Below are 21,763 nucleotides of genomic sequence, written 5' to 3' on the forward strand. Positions count from 1 at the left end.
CTATTGCCAATACATATTAAACTTTTGGTAGCTTACTAGGAAAGTAAAATCAATAACCTTTTTCAATTCACCAGATACATTTTGCTGCAATAAAAAGAACTGAAGTGAGACACTTTATTTCTAAAAGCTTATCTTACTATATAAAACAGACGTTGACAAAGTTTTCAAGCAAGCGCCTCATTTACAAGGCTGTTGCCGCAACGGCCCGGGTTCCACTCCAGCCTGTGGCCCTTTGCTGAATGTCATTCCCTCTCTCTCTCCCCCCCTTCATGCTTAGCTGTCCCGTCAATTAAAGGCAAACATGCCCAAAAACATATCTTAAAAAAACAAAACAAAAAAAAAAAACAATAATATTGTACCATGACGGAAGTATCGTGACAATATCGTATCATGGGGCCTCTGGTGATTCCTACCCCTACTAACAGGCATGCAAGAAGTTGTGAAGAAGTATTCTTCACAAATTCCGCCTTTTGTGGGTGAGGTATTCCTTTCAACAGCATTTTGTGTGTCAGGTCAGATATGGTAAACATATTCCATATTCACTACCTCTTTTCCTCTTCAGACTAACCAGGTCACACATTAGCAATTCTGCTTAGGTTTTGTCAGTTGGTCAAGTCAGTTACACAACAGTTACTAAACTTATTAGTAACAACTTATCTCTATATGAACTGGTTTGACTCAGTATGTGTGAGAGATTTTGCTGTTTGGTTTGATAGATATGAATGAGGACTGCTCCCAGCATGTGAGCACTTCTTAGAGTGGAAAACATCACACAAACCTTATTGGCTCTCTCTGTTTATCTGCCTTTAGAGCAGGGCCAAAAGACAGACAGAGGAGGCCTTAGTTCTGCAGTTGAGGCTACAGATAAAATTAGTCAAAGGAAGTGTCTACATGTGTGTTTAGTGTGCATGAGCGGGTGCTTTGTGCCATTTAGAAGTTTAGAAGAATTAACAGCCCCTGGTAAGCTGAAGTGATAGAGCTCAGCAGAGAGAGAAAGATTTGTAGTACCTGTCGGCAGAGAGTTCTTGTGACGGAGGGCGGTCTTGGGGGTCCCAGGTGCACTGGACGGTCTCTCCCATGTCGTCTCTGATGGAGTGTTCAGAAAAAGGAAGGGAAAAGTAACATTAGGAGAGTAGTGCCAGCTGTCATATTTCTTTGTTATTTTTGTTAACAGTGTTGAAACTGTATGTTCCATTTGGGCAAAAATAAGAAGAAGTGATCCTATCCACGGGTGCAAACTTGGCAGTCAGCAGTTCATGTTTGAGGGATCATTATCGTTGTTTTATACCCATCATCAGCTGCGGGTTCACAGATGTTATTTTCTGATAAAACAGAAGTGGTAGCAGTTTCTAGAAGCAGTTTATTTCAACTTTGTCATCACAATGAGAGAAATATGTCAATATTAGAGTTGTTGTAATCCAGCCCAAAAAGCTATGACAGGACAACTTCAATCTGTGAGCACAATACTGATATATAAGTGTCAACTAACAGCAAAACAGCTTACAGAGTAATGGGTTTAATATTAAACAATATCTGTGTTTTAAGAATCATAAAAAGAAACTACAGAATGGACACTCTCAAGTAATACACATGAGTAAAAGAGAAGTTTTTTAAGGAACATTAACTTTTCATGTTCCTTTTTTTAAACTGTACTTCTACTCTTACTTGAGTATATTTTTAAGCCAGCCATTTGAACATATGTTACCACCTGCAGATTAATCAATGGGTGCTTTCGAAATTCATTCTGACGCTCTTCACAAAAATAACCTCTGCCTCTCTTGTAGTGTGGTGCTCTGAATAACAGAACAGTAGTATACTCCATCAGCACAAACGGTCCAGTTTATGTCAGAGTGAGCTTGATACATCAACAGTCATCGTAACAAACTTTGCACTGAAAAGATGAACATATTTCCACAAATAACATTTAAGTCAAATTATTTATGGCCGTGAGGAGAGGACGAAGGAAATAAAAGATGCTCGGATACTTCACTGCAAACCACCAGGTATGCCCATACGACATCAGGCGATATCGTAACATATTGTTAACTCATCGAAATCACACATATGCTGCCAAAGCAACTGTCAACAGAACCATACAGATAAATGTACATGATACAAAGTAGCTGGCCTGTGGTAATGTGTAGACCTACATAACACAGCAAGCTAGTATGAAGGAAGTTTTATGTGTTGCCTGGCAACAACCTCAATCCAGTTGCGGAACTGTTTGTGTTGGAGGAGCCTAAATCAGGGATTAAATAAAACAAATCATAATCTGTTGTCACTTATTATTGTAAAGTAATAAATGGGGCTTGTAGAACTGTTTTACAAGAGCAATATCACACTCAAGGTCATGCTGTTGTTCTGAATATAGTTGTGATTATCTTTGGCACTCTGGCACACTCCCTCTTGTGTAATATTCCCTGTCTGATTAACCAACCTGCTTTGCTTCAATAAAACAAAAAAGTTTTAATGACAGGTGCATTTTTTCCATACTGTTACAATGGCCTTCATATCCTGAAAAATATTCAATTTGAAAGCAACTTGTATTTTGAGTAATTTATTAAATAGGTACTTTTTTGACTTTTACTTGGTCTCTGAAATGGGCATTTTCACTTTTACTTGCGTCATTTTTATGGCAGTATTTGTACTTTTACTTGAGTATAGATTTTAATTACTTTAGACACCACTGCACTCGCAGCTAAAATCTCCCATTGCATAACATTGTGGAAAAAGCTGGCCACCATCACGGCTAAAAGCTAGCATAAAAAGCCGCTGATGGTTTCCAGTTCAATTGCAGTAGTTTTTTTCCACAAGAACTTAGTGGCCCCTAGGTTCATGTTGAGTCATCAAAAATCTTTTCACATTTTACAAAAAAGAAAAGAAAAGGATTTTTGCAGTTATAAGACTTAAGCGTGTAAAAAGAGATAACCAACACATTCAAGATACTGGATTCAAATTCAGGAAATGCATTTTTCATTTCAGTGTGTCTTTAAGAAAAAGGTATTTTGGGAAATGTTAACTTGATTGACACATGTCTCAGACAACGAGAGTCCCCTATTGCAGTTGTTACATTCTTGCTTGTTGGGTCCATTGTGTTCAACTTTGTATTTTGTGGCTACTGTATCTACCAAGAACTTTTTTTAAATTTATTTATTTAACAGCTACATGCTCCTCTTCACATCAGTTATTTTAAGTGCCTCTGGATAGAATCAGATTGTTTTATCCATCACCTATTATCTTTTAGAGTAATGCCAACTGAATATAAGAAAAATATTTTACATATTTCATTTTATAGGTTTGGAAAGTTTAACTGAGCTCCACAGAGGCACTGATAGGCCTACTGCAACATTTGTCCCCATTTGACTTCTACGGGTAAATATGCTGGAGAACGGGAACACAAAAAGCATGGCAGACAAAGAACCTAATATAGAAGGGCTCACTTTGATTTATTCTCCCCTGTGTCCATTCTCACCACAGCACTGAGCTAAATTAGCCCTTTACTGTCAGCACAGAAAGAAGAGGCAGAGACATGTAAAGAGCTCTTATTTCATTTGGGTCTTTTTGGCCAGCCCCGCTCTATTTGGCGCTGTTTAGCAGAGCAGACAACTGAGCCAAGCCCATCAGCTCAGATGACACGCATGGAGGGGATAACTGGCAGCATGCTTACGGAGAGAGGCTGTGCCTTCACGTTTGATGTACAACACCAGTGCGCAGCCTTTACTCACTGGCCCTAAATGCCTTGATTTCTCTCTGTTAGCTTGCCATAAACAAATCGATACTGTGAGAAATATGGGATATTAACGCAGAAAAATACAGCATAATCTACTTACCTCAGGGAAATTGTTTTCTATTGTGGCAGTCTGCTTCACAAAAGGGATAGCACTGAAAATCCCATTTAAAAAACGATTTATATTACATTTAACACGTGGATAATACCCAGTTTGCCAGATTGAAAGCAACAAAGCTCAATGAAAATGACAAGTTATCTCATCAATACTACTCCCAATTTAACATGCCCTTAAAATATTTTTCAGTTTAATGTAGACCTGGGTGATATAAAGAAAAACAAATACTAAAATAATTTTGACCAAAAACCTCAATATTGATATTGCAGCGACATCATAGGGTTGACTACTGGTGCTTTCACAAAATATTTACACATACAGAATTACTGCCCTGCTGTTGTACACCTCTGCAAACTAGCCAAGCTGTAATTACAGTTTTCATCCATGTCAGTTCAGACTCATATGTAACCGTAACTATGTGTGAAATATGGATGTTGCTGCAAAGATACAAAACATGGATGCTTTACAAACATCATCAACCTGGCAGCACAGAAGATCTATACAGTCAGCACAGTTTCAAAGTGGACACCCAAGATTAGAGTCACCAATTCAGAATCTGACCAGATGTTTTCCTGTTCCTGAGATATGGTGTTGAAAAATGGCCCAAAAAGTGTTTACATTATTATGTCAGAATTATGTCAGAATGAAGTCGACCTTTAACCTAGTTAAAAAATGTCATCACTTCATCATTTTATCCTATCAAACATTTGTGTGAAATTTTGTCATAATTAGCGTATGAATTCTTGAGTTATGACCAAAAACACCATGTCTTTGACCACAAAAATGGAATGAGTTCAGCGTTGAGTCCACATGGATGTTTGTGCCAAATCTGAGGAAATTCCCTCTTGAGAGCTCTCGTTCACGAGAATAAGACAAATGAAGTCAGAGTAACCTTGACCTCTGATGATCAAAGTCTAATCAGTTCATCATTGAGTCCAAGTGGATGTTCGTGCCAAATTTGACTGATGGACAACCTAAAAAATGAGTGAGATTTTTGATAAATAATCATCAGTAGAGTGGATATAATGGCTATGTGGGTAAAGTATAATAGTAATATATATATACAGAACAGAAAAACAGTGTGGTAAGTCCAGAAAATAAGCTTTTGAAATTAGCAAAAGACACTTGGATATAACGTTATCCAAAATCCAAGACAAGATTTAGTCTCATATTGCCATAAAAATGTGTTGCCCAGCCCTATTCACTATATTTTCTTTTACAACTGACTAAAGCTACGAGGTGTGAAATCCCACATATTTACTATGATATTTGACACCTGAGTGAAACACGTTGAGTTTCTAGGCAACTGGCTCTTGAAATGCAGATTGCTGATAATATCCGTCAAACAGGTTTAATACACAGGTGAGAGATCAGGTTTGGCACCTGCCAGATCCATAGCTCCAGATACAGTGATACACATGCAGCAGCAAGAGCGATTCTCATCAGCCACCTTGTCACAGACGAGCTGAAGTCTATAAAGTTGTCAATCACTCTAAATTGCCTTGATAGTCTTGATTGTGGCATGAAAACCCAAGTCAGCTCAATTTACCCACTTTACCATTTGTGGAATAGTTCATCCGCCCTTTTCAGGCCTATCTGAATGATTTAAATTCCTGATATCAATCACGGTACGTACCATGCATTGATTCAGACTGCATGAGGATGAGGGTTTTTTTGATGGAGCATAAAAACATCAATTCAAGCTTTTCTGATTCACCAAAGTCAGTCACAGCCCCATATTCAGTCTGCATACATCACTGGTTCAGACTCAGGAGAGTGTAGCAGCTGCTCAGCAGCTGACATTGGATGACAGTAGTTGCAGTGTAGTAGATGTGTATAAGTGAACGTATGAATGAAAATAGTCAACAGCAGGTCTAAAAACAAAAATACCCCGGCATCAGCTCACTGTCCGCCAGCCACGCCACGAGTGACACGAGACATCCCCGATTCTGAACAGGGAGAGGGAGAAATGCCCTAGTTAGCTTTGACACTGCTATATTTTATTCATAACCATATGACACTTGGCCTTGATGCATTAGCTACCTCCTGTCTTTGGTTTTTATCAGTCAAAACAACCAATCACACTCTGTATCTTCCCAAGGAGGAAAGATAGTGCCTGAGGTATCTCTCTCATTGCAATAAAACATGGAAAGAAAAAGACAGATAGCTATGATAACAAAAAAGTTACCATTTATGACAAGTGTCTGAGTGGGCAGGCTGGTGTACACATTTGAATGACAGTTGAGCAGACAATGGCATTAAGACAAAACTGCTGGACATTAGCTTACAAGCCAAGAACAGGCAGCAACTGTTGTTTGTGGTATTTAAAAATAAGGACCATTGCTCAGTATCTTAACTGAACAATGATGACATTTGCAGGACAGAGAGTTGAAATGAAACCAGAGCATCCCAGCTCTGGTAGAAAATTATACTGACATTTGTAAATGTAAATCAGTGATGTAAATTACTAAAAATCCAGCCATGCAACACCAATATTTCATTAGGATGGTAAAATATACAATAAAAAGTAATGTAATATTGTTATTTATGTAATGTTTATGTTTGGAGCAGCATTAATGAAAACCTTTTCACACAAGACCACGACCACTGTGGGTTAAAGATCACCACTTTAACAGACTGAAGCCAGGCAAGTGATGTGCTACTGCACCATGTTGTCAGGACAATCATATGATCACTGCCACGCTGGTGAATAAAAGGAGTTTTTGAATGCTAATAAATGAATGATTATTCATTATTGTTAAAATTGATTTTGGATAGTAAAACCCCAGGAACATGTTACAGAAACAGGAGATGGCAAAATAGCAGTGACTCCTCCTGTGCTACAGGTGACTCGTGAATTAGCTGACTAGCTAAAGTGTTTCGCTAATTTTAGCCTACTGTGCTTTTCCGCAAGTGGATGTTTGGGACATGTGTTCATGCGTAAACACAAAGAAGACATTAGCTTAACTTCACTTCATGTTTAATGAACGCTTGGCCTGTGTAACAAACAGGAGGCCTGGAAGTGAGTCTGAAGTTGAAACCAATTCAACCACATGGCCAAACCATATAACGTAATGCCATCGGACCTTGAGGCCTTTGCTTACTAAGTCTGCATTTTTTGTGTACGTTTTTATAAGCCATAATCCAACAGAAATCGTTAAGCACAAAACCTTGCGAACTGGGTCCATTGTGTTTTATTGTTCTATTCGTTGCAAAAATTTGCAATACGATCCAAAATATAAAGACACATTTGCTCCTTTGCTTCTCTACACTGGAGTTACCTCCCCAGCTGTCGCCACTCTCTCCCTGTGTCTTGCATTTGGCACTGCGGCTACCTGAAGGGGCTGAGCTATCCTCCCTCTTTGTCTCCACACTGTTGCTCTCTCTCTGTCTGTGTGCAGCCCACATCCTACTACACCCTCCTCTTCTTCATCATCATCCACCTGAAAATGTCCATCTGGCCTGTTGAAAGTAGACTATCTGAGTTCAGTCAGGAACACTTAAGTCAAAGAAATTTCCATTTGCAACATTATAAATGGCAGTAAGGCTCTGTTCTGGGGCCTCTCTGCCTTTCCTCGGGCCTACACAGAAAGCCTCTTCCATGCGCCTACGTGGAAAGCATAAGGCGGAGAGAGTACACCTCTCTGCCCTTCTGTGTGCCTACTTGAAGAGCCTAAGGAGAAGAAAGCAAACCTCCCTGCCCTTCCATGCACCTACATGGATGCAGGGAGAGAAGCAGCAATGACTGTGCGCCCTGTTCCTCTCCTTTGTTGATGTGTGTGTCCCAAAGATTATGCCACATTTTCTTCATTGCCTCTTAGTCAAACAGCTCTTTGAATACCAAAAATCGAACCTGTTTCGAAAACTTAAATGACAGATGAATGTTTTGGAGTCGGTGTGCAAACATGATTGACATGTGAGGTTGTATTTATTTTCAGATGTGCGACAATTTCATACGAAATATATGGACATGGTATGCTAAGGCTCTTAGGCTACATTTGGAACCCAGACAGCACTCTGCATCACATCGACATCAGCAGCTGTAGACTCCCGACGTTACTAATACATTGGCAACAAGTAGAATCTAAGGAAATTTACCAAAACTAACTTCCTTAGGTACAACCCTTGTGAAATGACTTGTTTAATTATCAGAATTTAAGTCATTAAGTCCGGAAACATTTATAGAGTCAAGAAGAGCCGCATGATTAAATCATTCGATCCCCTTTCAAGTTAGCCGCTCAACTGGCAAAGTCTATGGTGCACTTGCTCTATGGGTCCAACAATTCGAAAGATCCTGGTAATGTTATACCAAGGAAGTCAAGGAAGTTCATGCACCACTGAGCGACTTTCAAAGAAATGAACAGGGCTCCGCCTCCAACGATGTATCCAGGTCTATCTATACATCCATGGTAACAAACCCATATTAGCTGCAAACCTAGTGTTCACATTGTATGGCTCTTTTGAAGTTGTGGGGCAGGCTGTGCTTTGGCTGTGACAGGAAGGCCACTGTATTGCTTTATAAAGAGCACATAAAGTATGAATGTCTCTTCTGAATCTGATTTTGTCTCATAAAGAAGAAGTAATTTACAGGGCAGATCTGTATGCAGTAGCCGGAAAAATTCATGCCATTTAATATAACTCGGATTTCATTTCATTTATGAACCACATTTGAAGAGTTTTTACAGTTTAGTATGAATCAGACTTCATTCAAAAATACAAGGTAACCAAGGGGATTGTCTGTGTGCTGTAAATCTTCAGCGTGTGTGCCGGGACTGTTGAGTATTTGGTTTGGTGTGCTTATACAGCAGCCCACTGGTCAGACTGGGATGAGTGGAGAGTCTTAGGAGAGGGCTGGTATAAACCACAGCACCCTGCATGACTGCACCAAGCAACACAGGAAGGAAAACCTAGAGAAAAAAAAAAAAAAAAAAAAAGCCCTGACACAAGGACATGCAGAGCCCTCACCCACGCAGTGCTCTGTTACTATGGCAATGCAGAAACATAAACGCACACATAAACACACAAGCAGGACAGTATCTAATCTAGCTGAACTTTAACGAAACAAAAGGGTTCAGCAAAAATAGCAGAGATGCTATAAATATCAATAGTTTCAGGAAAAATGTTATCAGATGGGTTTGTTTGGAAACAGTTGCTGGGGTGGTGATTTTGAAAGCACCACAGGCCTGTAGTACAGTGTGTGTGTTTGGGCTGAGCATTCTCTAAGCTTTCATTTAGTCATCATGCAGCCAAGATACAGAACATAAGTCCTGGAGGTTTTCTGTGCCCTCAGAGGCCATTTTCACTACACCACAGCAACAACAGTGCCTTCTTTATGAGCCACGATACAGATGCTAATGTGTTTTTTTACACGCAGAAAGTTATGAAAAATTAATCATTTTCTCTCTTAGGAAATATTGTGGAACTGTTTTGTTCCGGCATGCCACTCTTGTCATTTCTGACTCTGTCCCTCTGGAATATTATCTGTTTTACTGCTAAAGATGAGCCTCCAAACCCTGTCACATAAAGACAAAACAGATCTGTCGAATTCCCACAGGAATCACCCAGAGACTAAGGAAGTCAGAATCAGAGTTAGATTAAGAGTCAGAAGTTTTGAAGTTATCTAAACTATCAAAGCATCCCATAGCAATACATTCAAAGTGGTCAAAAGGGCCCACAGAGTGGTTTGTTTCCAACTTTTTGACATGACCACATTTAGCATCTCATTTCATCTAAATACAGAAGGAAAGGCAGGAAAGGGGGAGAGTCTCCCCTGGTCTCGTTGCTGGGTGGAGGCCTCGGCTAATTCTAGATCCCACAATTTGCCAAATTTGACCACTGCAACCATGATCAGAAACAAACATGATGTAAACATTTCTGATGTGAAGCTAGTGGCACTCCTAAAGGAATACTTCACCCACAAAATGACCATTTGTATATCAGTCATGTTGTGTTACCTTAAATTCGTGCGGACAACTTTGTTTTTATAATGCGCCTTTACAGAAATCTACAAACATACTGATTTATTATTTGAGGTTCACTGTTTTCCATTCCAAGTTTTCTTCACCAATTCAAGGTGACATGGCATGACTAATTTAAGTACTACTGTGCCTACTGAGCCACAATCCCGTTCTATCAAAGTCCTTGGCATGCATTATCTGTTACTTTAGCACTGTCTTTTATATTGGGAGCAGTGAATGTGTGAATGAACGAATGATTTTAGCATCACCTTGTAGTAGTATTTTCTCATTTTTCGGGTCCTGAAAAAAAAATTACTAAACGTTTAGTAATAGTTTTTTTTTTCAGCCAATTTCAGACAGCAGGACTTTATGATTCATGGTTTGAAGGTCAGATTTTGTCACATTTTAGCAAATGAAACTTTCTGACTTATGGTGCTGAAGAACAATTTAAGGGTGTCGACTAAGCCAACGATCAAATCTCACAAACGCACAATGAACAGGCAGCATTCATCAAGTTGAAACGAGCCACACAGAGAAAAACGAAAGAAGCTTGAAGAGCTGTTGGTTCTGACAGCTGACCATCTAGCCCTGCAAATGGTCACTAAGCCACATAGCTTCCAGAACCAGAGACTTTGTGAAAACAGATGAATTTTGATGTGACACCCCCTGATGTGACCAGGCCTTTACATAAAAAATGCTCTTACATGATGCCTGTTCTTACTCTGTGTGACTGGGAAGCACCGCTGAGAAAGCTACACTTTCTAACCTTTATTACATCCTGAAGTCAAATGCACAAGAGAGTTGCCAAGACAAGATATTAGTATCATCAGTCAGGTTTTACAGTGAGTTCACTCAGGGATAGTAAAAGCAGGCTATGTTGCTGTCTGTGGAACAGAGGAGGGTATTAAGCTGTCTCTTTGCCACTGTGTGTGTCCAGGGAGACACTGAGTGGTGATTGTGTTGACAGAAACAAGGCACTATCAGCAGTATCAGTTCTTCTACGCCCTCTGTCTCTCACTGGTACCATCACTGCTGTAGACACACAGAGTGTATGTTTAACTTGATTAATGACAGAGGAAATCACTCACGTATCATTTTTATGATAAATACATGCTCCTCGATAGAACATTTCAATAAAAAATACTGCTTTATTTTCAGTCCAAAGTGTAGTTGGGTCACAGATTAAATGTGGAAAATGAATGGAAGAAAAAATCTAAAGTGTTACCTCAGGAGTCATCTCACAGAAACATGTTTTAACTTTTTGTTGAAAACATTTAGGGCCGGATCTACTAAAGGTAGGTAAATGTACAAACTGATTTACTAACAGTGCGCACTAAGCGTTGCGTCTTTCAAAGGTGCAAAATAGCATGTCTGCATCCAGTTAGTACGTTTGCTGCAATGAATATGAAATATGGGGCGTTTACACGCAATTGTGCATGTGCTGGGAGGAGAAAATGTAAATATATTAATTTAGCACACGCAAAGTGATTTATCAAACCTGAAAGCAATTTTGCTCATAGAAACTGCGTCTATATTTAACACGTGTCAAAGGGAGGTGCAAATGGTTTGTATGCGTAATTGCGCACACATGGCTGCGGTTATTGTTGCAAGAAGGAGACATCGAAACGATGAAAAAAGACGTAGAGAATGCATTTTTCACCATTGTGTGAAGCACGCAACACGGGCTGGAGCAGAATGCCATGCCGGAGGAGAACTCCTCCTCTCTGACATACTAACACACACACACACACACACACACACACACACACACACACACACACATTGAACACGCGATTGAATGAATGAATGAACATTGGAAGCGGTGCAGTCCCGCCGGCTGGCGCGGTCACTGTTGAGATTACATTCGAAAATGAAATGAAATGAAACGAAAATGTATGCTTTGGTGTACTTTTACAGAGTTTTGCAATATGTATAGCAGCCTACTGTATGTATCAAAATGTATCATTTTCAGCAGCGGTCAAAGGTATAAATGCTCAGAAGTGTAGTGTGTTTCATTTTTGTAACTTATTGGCTTCAGAAAACATACAAGACACATTTTTAGGAAAATTCATAGGAAGAGAAGCTTGTAGGTTTTATCTAAACTGAGTTATTTGCATTATAAAAACCCAAACAGACCGTCGTGGTGGTTCTAGCTTTAAACATAATGCTGTAGATTAGAATACGAGTGCTAGTGTGACCCAATAAACTGCAGAGCATTGCAAAGTTAAGCAAATCAACATTTAGTGAAAAAAAGATGATTGAAATCACTTTCTAGATTCCAAACATTATTATCAAACAAAATACTCAGTCTCATTAATGTCTCATTATGTTAAGCCACGCAAAATCATATTAAAGACACATTGTTTCAGTCACAAAATATATAGGCTATAGCTCTAACATTTATCATGCCAAAAAAACTAAACTAAACAGTTCTTTATCGTATAGCCTATTTTACACAAAATGAATATTCACAGCCAATATAAGAAAACTTAAACGTGACAGTTGAGTGTATTATTTGTGTTTCCTTTTTGCAGGTGGAACTTGCTCGCCATGCGCACCTCTCCTCCCTCTCCGGTCCCTGGCTGTTGGTCACAGATTTCTTCCCATATAGCGTTCCTTTGTGAGACAGTCAGGTTTCTTTGCTGTAGCTCATTTAAGTGTTTATTGGCCTCATCTACCAACACCTCTAATTCCATAGGGTCGAATTTCACTTTGCGCTTTCTCTCCAAACTCGCCATGCTACATACCCTAAAACACGCAATACCCTCATTTAAATAGGATGTCTCCAACATGTTTGCACCTCTTGTCATTTGCGCAACCACTCTTAGTAAATCACCCGCAAACCGCAGTTCAGCCCCACATGCAAAAATCTAGATTGCGCAGGCAAATTAGTACAGGCAAATTGGGATCTTAGTAGATCCGGCCCATAATCTTTAGCATGTTGCCACCCAGTCATTTTGATAAAAATTAATCACAGAGTAGCCCTGTTGGATCACAGTTCAAAAACACACAATGACAACTAAATGCTGTGCTTGGTAATACCTGTAAGCAAAGGCATGACCTGTATCACAGTCTGAATAACAAAATGGACCTGTAAAAAAGAATGTCCTGATTAGGGATGTCAATCGGTTCACCACAGAGAATATCTTTCACTGGTTATGCAGTTGGTCCATAGGTTAATACTACTCTTTAGTTTAGCAGTAGGACAGCACTATGCTGTTCCACATTAGAACAAAGCTAATACTGCATGCCTCACTGGTAAGCTAACACTGTGCATTTGGTGATGACCACTGGTTACACCGTCCCAACACAAGGTGGCAGGACTGTATTGTTGTGAAAACAACCCTGGAGCATTTTTAACCATGTTAGGACTGTTAGCACTATTAGCAGTGTCAGCACGGCTAGAAGTGCTAATATGTTTAACAATGCTAAAGGGTTTTTGCAAATCAAAATTAAGCTGCTTGATCAGCGGAGCTACCTGGGGCAAGCCTGGAGAATGAGCACAATGTTGCCATCCTTCTACCAAGGATCAGGACAGTGTACCGACAAAATCGTTAAATGAGCGGTGCCGCTAATTAGCTCCCGCTTGGCTGTTGCATGGTGTGGAGCAGTGGTGGCTAGCTAACCAGTGGAGACCTGATGGTGGGCAGTGGGCTCTATGTATCAGCATGTCAACACAGCTAACTGCCTGTCAGCCAAGCCAACATGAAATAAAAGGCAAGACATTTACATCACAAAACATGAAAGTTTCACCACCTCTGAATGGACAGAGCTCTGAAATGCAGTATCAATGCTCACCGAATAAATGTGGCGCCAGACAGACTAAAGGGAAAGTGCCTCTTGTATTTTGTGTTTTTCTTGTTGGGCTATCAATAACAAAATAAACCAAACTGAAATCCCCTGTCTTGATCCACATGATTGGATTCATCCTGTTATACAATGAAATACTAGTGTCAGGCTCCGCTCAGACTGGAAAAACAACAACATGAAAACAACATTACTTAAGGTACAAGCAAAAGACCCACGCAGAAGTACTGGATTTAAGCAGCACTGATACCAAGCAAAATCCTTAGAGAAGCCGGTTTTACAAATCATATGAAGGCTAGGTATAACTGCTCTATTATAACTAGAGTCTTATGTTTGTTGTTTGGGCAATGGGCTCTGACGAATCATCTCTATGAGTCTTCATCAGTTATCCCTTCAGTTCTATCAACTATTTTATTTGGAGGAAAAACCAAAAGCAAAAGGAGAGAGGTTTGAGACAAAGACACTGTGTAACGTGACAGAGAAATGTGCATGGCGGGGTCCAAAAAGCAATGTGAGTACTAAGCTGTTTAACGTCTGATTGCTGCAATTTGCATAAAAAATGCTACAACTCCTTGGAGCCATACCAGTCATGTCTGAACATACAGAAATGATACACATATTTTAGATTCAGGGTGACTTACACCCCCTGATGATATCTTCATATCTGATGTCCATGCGTTTTAATGTCCGTAAAGCTGCTTAGCAATCATAGTACAAAAGATGTTCCTCATAACTTTGGGAATCATCATGTTTCTGTGTTGCTTTTTTAAGTATCAAAGTATTCCAGTTAAATGTGTTCATACATGCATGGGTTCACTTATCAGCATATCAGCCAGTAATCAACATGTCTTGCTTACATAACCCGTACAGAAACAGAAATGTAAAAACTGCAGATTGTGGTTTTATGTTCCTCAAAATGTGTCCTCAACTGTTACATTTCATTGAATCTCACCATTGTTTGTGGTGTTGACGTAGTATCGCCGCCCTTGTGGAGACATGTAGCATCTCCAATGAGGAGGCAGGGGGTCTCTGAGGTCTTCAACAGGGAGCTGACTCAGAGATGCTGTCCTCTGTAAAAACAGACAAAGAATAAGAACATCAGTGAATGTCAATAACCACAAAGGGGCTCATCAGCACATTAGAGGTGATCTGAAACACCATGTTAGATCCAAAACAAGGATTTATTTCTCAAGGGTCTGACATAATTTTAAAAAACTGCTGGAGATAAACAGATAAAAGATGATCAAACAAAACCACTGAAGATCAGGCGACGCAAGAGATGAAGAAGAAAATGTGCAGCACTCAGCTCGGGTTCAATGAGGTTCTCATTTCCTCAAGTATTTCACAACCAGCAACCAATGACATCATAGCGGAGCAGGCTGCGCTACCACCGCTGCCACATAAAGAACAACAAACTGCCTCTGAGAGCCTGAACTCCAGAGTCAGTGTATGTACACACTACAGCTAGCTGAAGAACACAACAGAGCGTGTAGGCAAACTGCACACATCTGCTGCTGATTAGCAGGAAAACAACAGGCAGAGACCACTGTAACACATTGTGGACATGCTGTTTGGAGACTTGGGAGAGCCAAATGAAATTCCATATCAGCTACAGTTTGGTTAACAGGGTGCATGCCAAGTCACTGAAGCGTCCAGAAGAGGTTAGTTTAAGTAACTGCAAGTCATTCCAGTCTCTGCAGGCTACATGTAAATTCAATAGAATTCAGTAGGAGAAGAAAATGGCTTTGCAGCAATTATGGACATGAATGACCGTTCAACAAACCCCATCTCTGAACAGCGATTGTCCAATCATAGCTTCACAACCATAACTAAGCATGGAAGGCCTGCCAAGCTTTGGATTGCTCCACATCTTGAAGCATTGTGCATGGGGCCAGTAGAAGATATACTCAGAATTTAATGAGTTTGGACAATGGTGTCTTGTTTCAGCTTTTCCAAAATCAAAAACATAAGAGTAAAAGTTTAAGATGGATGATGCTGTATTTTTGCTCTAGTGTGTGTAAGCTGCAATAATTAGCATGTTTTGCTTACTAGCCTACTGCTACGGTAACCCGCGACCCACAGGTCATTGGTTTGGGTAAGCTTGTTAAAAAAATATCACAGGTTTCTGTGATTAAGTTACAAAGCAGAGTTTTGAGTGAGTTACTAATAACATACAGAAATATTGTGTAATAGTCCACCTTCCACCTTCTCTTCCCTTCTCTCTGTCTCTCTCAAACACACATAGCAAACAGCTTTATCATCAGCACTGCTGTGCTCAGGGTTTCCTTTAACAGTTTTTGATCAGGAAAATCCATTCAAAAGTGCGATATTTTCACATTTTTACAGTAATTAAGTCTGGTAAAAAAAAAATTCCATCACAGAATATGTGAGCCTTACACCTTGTCCTAGCAGCAAGCAAGAAATGTCTACTTTGCCCATGCTATGTAAACAAACATTGTAGCTATCAGCTGCACACTCGATCATACTAAGGTGGAACTGCTTAAAAGATAGGTATTTGTTGTATTCCTATGTATGTACCTTTTAAACTGAAAACACACTTTTTATATTGTGATATTTACTGGAAATGACATACAATATAGCAAACAGCAAGAAGGTTGTTATTAGCAATGGTCATTACTTGAAACTTTCAGCCAGTTTGCGGATCTGCTTGATTAACCATATGTTTGAAGGTTGGGCGGGCTAGATAACGGGCTGGGTTGGTGCGGGCTTTACCCATCCAGTAGGCTAACCTGCAAAAAAAAATGTGTAACTAGTGAAAAACACACTTACAAACATTTATATCAATTCACTGGATTGGTAAAAGTAAACTAAATGTGGGAGAACAGCGGATGAGAACAAAAATAACCATAGGTAGGGTGCCCAGTAGCTCAGTGGTTAGAGCAGGCATCCCATACACAAAGGCACTGTCCTTGCCGCAGCCATGGGTTTGATTCCAGCCTGCAGCCCTTTGCTGCATGTCATCCCCTCTTTTCTACCCTTTCACGCTTAAATCTATCCTGTCTATTAAATGACAAAAGACAAAAAAATATATAATTTTATGATAATAATCATAGGTGTCTGAGCTGGTCGTGTGGTTATCTTTGTGTTACTTTGCATTACATCAGCAACAAAAGGGAGATGAATGATTAAGTGCTTTGCACATTTGAATGGCACAGGAGGATACATTACGCAAAATGGCATAGCAGCAAAATGCTGTGTCTATTCATGGGTTACGTTGCAGGACTTAAATTAATGGGTCAGGGTGGGTCTGAATTTGACTTGGAGATGATTACAGGTAACTGGTTGGTTTCCGGCACTGAGTTTTACAGGTGCGGGTTTGTAGATCTGTCCCCATGCAGGACTCATTCTGCTGTACTTTCTTTTTGGGGGTTACACCAAAGATGCACAGTTCTCAACTAGCCCTTTCACTGCGTGTACTATTTTTCTGTTGTGTGGAAGCTGGTCCTAAATGTTATCAAAGGTAAGTTAGTGTTCGCAGTTATGTCCTGCTCTTTATTAGATTTGGAAAAGTTTATACTCCGGCCACATGAGCCAATCACGTTGCCTGTAAGAGCGCACACACTGGATAAACCTGATCTCATACACCATACATGAAAAATGAAACGTATTGTGAACAATGAAAAAATGTATTGTCTGTCTTTATTGTCCATCTGTGTAAGCTAAGCAGTATAAAGCAAAAGAATGAAATGAGTCTGATCTCACATTTTTACTTAGGACTAACTAGCTTTACATTGCAATACAACAACACAGCTGCGTCTTTATTCCCATGTCTTCTACTGGGATAGATAGCAGTTCTGATACTGACTTTCTGTGTGGATGTGTTAGAAGAGCCCGGTGCTGTGCTGCTACTCGGCATGCAAAAAACCCCTGCATCCTGAAATGTGTTTTCCCCATAGATCACTGTGATAGCCCCTCCTGCTGCCACACTGCTTACTTATAATTTGGTAACACTCCTGCACACACACCTTAGTTTCCCATGATTTACACTAAATAGTTCATACTTCATTAAGTTTGTTCAAAACAGATAAATGACACAAAGCTTTTATATCATACTCAGCTTATTTAGTACTGTCTGCAGTGCATTAGTTTCTATCTGTAGTTAACATATTAATTTCACCCCTGTGCAGTCCCACTATAGTTTGTCTTTAGACAACTTTGCTTGTACCATTCTAATATTTATTTCTTTGAAGTACCCTTGCTGAGGCTGCTGTTGGAGGGACATCTTGTCAGACTGAAGTAAAAGATGTGCCCCCTTAATCAGGGCTCTTAAAGGGGAACTTTGCAGATTATCAGCCAGCGTTGAATCATTGCAATGTGGGTGGTCTATGCAGATGAACAATGTTAGGCCTCCTTACGTGTTGCCAGCACCCGAAGCTTCCCACTTTGGCAGCAAGGCTTTAGGGCTGCTCAAATGCTTCAAATCACAGACCACACCTCTATATTTTTTGTATGCCCGCAGTACAATCTGTGGTAAACAGGGATGTCAACGGTTAGCCGTAGAGAATATTTTTGGCTGAGTTATGCATGTCGATCAATAGGTTAATCTTGTAACGCTTGAGCTTACTACACTGCATACCACCCATTAACTATCACTGTTAGCTCTCTTTGCATTGTTAGCAGTGTCAACACAGCTAATGGTGCTAAAATAGTTGACAATGTTGAAGAGTGTTTTCAGCTCCAAATGAAGCCACCTACTCACCAGGGAGACCTGAGGAGAGACTAGAGGGCGGCCACCATGTTTCTGTAACAACATGGTTGGCCGGTTACACCTATGAGGCAGCGTTACCAGCAGTAATCACCCAATGACCAAACGCTAGCTCCCACCCAACCCAGGTGGTGCAGAGTGCAGAGCAGCCAAGGCTAACGATAGCTAACTAGTGGAGACCAGAGGGTGGGCAGTAGCTACTAAGCATGTTAACACAGCTAGCCAGCTGTCTGTCAGTAAAGCTAACACAAAATTAAAGGCAAGACATTAATGTCAAAAACACAACAAAAACACAACTATGTCACCACCTCTAAATGGAGAGCCTTTGAAATATGGCGCTAAAGCTCAGAGTCAGTAGAAGCCCAAACTGAAATGAAAGGCATTTCATGTCATTTTGCTTTTTCCCCCCTTAAAAATCACCAATGAGTTAGCTGTTAATATATGTCCGGCTACCAAAAAACAAAAATAACCAAAACTAATATCCTTAGTGGTGAAACACATAATCCAACAAATGTCGTCCCTCGTTATTATTGTAAACTCATGTGACGTAAGAACAGAGACAACAGTAACAACAGCAACAGTAGCTAAGGCTCACCAAAATGGTCAAGTGGTGACGTATTCAAACGTCAAATAAAAGTATGACCCAGAGCAAGCTTTTTGATGTCCCTAAATTCTCTTCTCTGACTCAGAAAACTCTTGGTGGGCAACTGTGGAGACAGATATGACTATTTTTAATGGTAATCAAGCAGCGTGGGGTATCGATTGAAGTACAAACTGTCCCTGGATGTAAAAGCATGTCATGCTCTGTCCTATAGCTGGAGAAGAGAAAGGGAGAAACCCAGAACTCTCAAGTCCCACAGGACTGGAGAGTATGAATCCATGTCAACCCCGGATGACTTGACTGCATGTAATTACACAGTCACTGACAACACTGCAACCATGTTTTCCCTTTGATGGTCTCGTGGTCTTATGTTATATTTGTCCTTCGTGTGCTTTGAGGAACCGATTTGCTTAAATAGTCCAGTAATTTCCAATAGCAGTGAAAACTTGTAATGGATGTAACACTGGATAAACTCCAACATGCCATTCAAGAGAATATGAGCTTTTCCCAATCATGTCAGTGACATGGGATCACATGTTTATGTGAAAGTCAATATGACTGCCAAACCGCAGATAAAGTTACAGCAGTTCTAAGTGCTACAAAACATGAATGTGTGCAGAGGCGAAGCGCCCTTCAGTTGTTGCACACATGTTGTTTCTAAGTCAAACAACATGGGTTATTATGTCTTTTCACTGGTCTAGTGTGTAACCATATTATCAAGTGGTGCTAACACTAGAATTTTACAGAGGGCCATACAAGACTGGATGTAATGATAATGCAGGAGCCAGGCCCTTATCATTTCAGTGTATATTGTGATTTAGTACATTACCAAACAAATGTGCAATTCATCAAATGACCACAACATAATTGCTACACAGTGAACATGTGGCCTTCTGATCTGGGTGTCCAGATGGCAAAAAAGTCTTGGGTGAAAGAGCCTGTCTCATCAAATCTAACTCGGATCCAGGACAATCAGTGTGTCATGAATCTGGATGAGTAGCTGATGAAACACAGATGCTTAGTTGCTCAAGTGTTCATAGAGGTCCTAATCAGGTAGGCAATCTTCTTAATGTCTTTTGTGGTGGGAATAAAACATTGTTCAGCAGGTGTCAAGCAACAACAAACATGACTTTTTGTGAGACACAGACCGTCTTCCATTGAGGTAAAAAAATAAATAAATAAATAAATAAATCATTCTTTTGTTAGTTTACTCCAAGTTTATGTTATTTTTCTAAGTCTCTAAGAACAACTGGCTCTCATTCCCAGGGTATTAGATACAGCAGCTTGGTCAGTTCCCATTTGCGTGGGATTCCAACGCACAAGGCACCCTTTAGGGTCTGTTTGAGATGTACCAGGCTTTCAAGTAACTCCAATGTGTAGTGGCAATGACATCAGGTAAAGAGCGAGAAAGACCTTGTAGGGTGGGAGGGAGGGGTGTTGGATGGGTCATACAAACATAGGACTTTCAGGCAGGAGAACTCTGTTTCTGTCCTGTGTGAAGCATTGAGGGTTTTTTAATTGTGTTACTAGTCAGCGTTATGTGACCTATGTGAAACCTGACATATTTCACATATGTCATGTGATACAGTGGTTAACTTACTTAAGTTACACAACAAACATACTTATTTTAGCCCAAACCACAAAATTCCCTTCATGAACCTCAACAAGTAGTTTTGTTTCCTAAACCTAAAGTAATATTGGTGACAAAACCTATTTTTTTCTTTGAATAATGATGTTTATTTTGAAAAGACACTATGTATTAAGCAAGAACTGACATGCTGTCCCTTAGTTTCCAAATCTAATGCTAAAGGGATACCTGTTAGTGCTGTAGTATTCGAGATCAGTTTTGCTCTCAAGACCACTTTCTGAAGGACTGGGCCTTATCTTGTAATTGGCTCAGACAAAGAGGACTTTGTATTTTATTTCTAGAGTGGTCAAGACCGCAACTGTGGGAATATTACTTAATTGCCTGTGCAAAAAAAGGAGGGTTGAATAAAGATGGTTACACTGATTTCAGCTCCTTAGTGTTTGTAGAAAAATTCACCTCTGCAATGCCTTTTGATTATTTTATCAAGACATTTTTGACAGTACACACATACATACACTACATACATACATACAGTATGGCAATAAAAGTGGTGAATAAAGAGGAATCTTTATTTGTTTTCTGTGGGTGTTTTTATGGGAATGTGACTCTTTCAGATTAGTTTGAGGAGTGCCTGTGGTTTGCATATTCTGCATTTTATTGCAAGTGTGTCAGTGTCACACACTGGTCTGGTCCTGGTCTTGTCTAGGTCCTGATGTACTCTAGTCTTGAGTGAAGTCTGTTTAGATGGTCTTGACTACAAAACAGGTACCTAGAGCGTCATAGTTTGAAGCGTGGGGACACAGACCAAGATGCAGTATTTGACAGGTCGGGAGTGAGAATGTGCTACTAAGAAGATTCCGTACCATACAGTGAGTTTAGCGATGGGTGATATGGATAAAATTCTCTATTATGTTTTTTTTTTAATTTGGTATTGCATTATTGGTATATGACATGAAAATCAACTGAGAAACTGCTGATGGATAAACTATTCAGACAAGGATGTCTTACCTAATCTAGTAAAATAATACCCATCAACTCTACTTCATCACATTAATGCAAAAATATGTAAAAATCCAATACTGTCATTACATAGCAATCCACCCTAAGATAGTTTGTATTATCAGAATTGTCCTGTAACAACTGAGTGACAGAAATGTCTCAGATCCAAGATCAGTGCTACTGTGTACTGCACTAACATTGGGGGTTTCTCTGCATTTCCTGGTAACTTTCCTGTTGGCT

The 21,763-nt window shown here is 39.9% G+C and overlaps 1 protein-coding gene across 1 annotated transcript in view; it reads right to left on the reverse strand.

Moving 5' to 3' along the window:
- Positions 1–21,763, reverse strand: part of gas7b (growth arrest-specific 7b) — an 83,374-nt gene that overhangs the window by 36,320 nt on the left and 25,291 nt on the right. Inside the window, exons 2-3 of the mRNA XM_033611977.2 lie at positions 14,562–14,679; positions 1,009–1,086 (exon numbers count right to left, since the gene is read on the reverse strand). Of these exons, the coding sequence (XP_033467868.1) occupies positions 1,009–1,086; positions 14,562–14,679 (196 nt within the window). The remainder of the gene's footprint in view (positions 1–1,008; positions 1,087–14,561; positions 14,680–21,763) is intronic.

This window comes from Epinephelus lanceolatus, chromosome 21 (assembly GCF_041903045.1).
Source record: "Epinephelus lanceolatus isolate andai-2023 chromosome 21, ASM4190304v1, whole genome shotgun sequence".
Taxonomy (NCBI): domain Eukaryota; kingdom Metazoa; phylum Chordata; class Actinopteri; order Perciformes; family Serranidae; genus Epinephelus; species Epinephelus lanceolatus.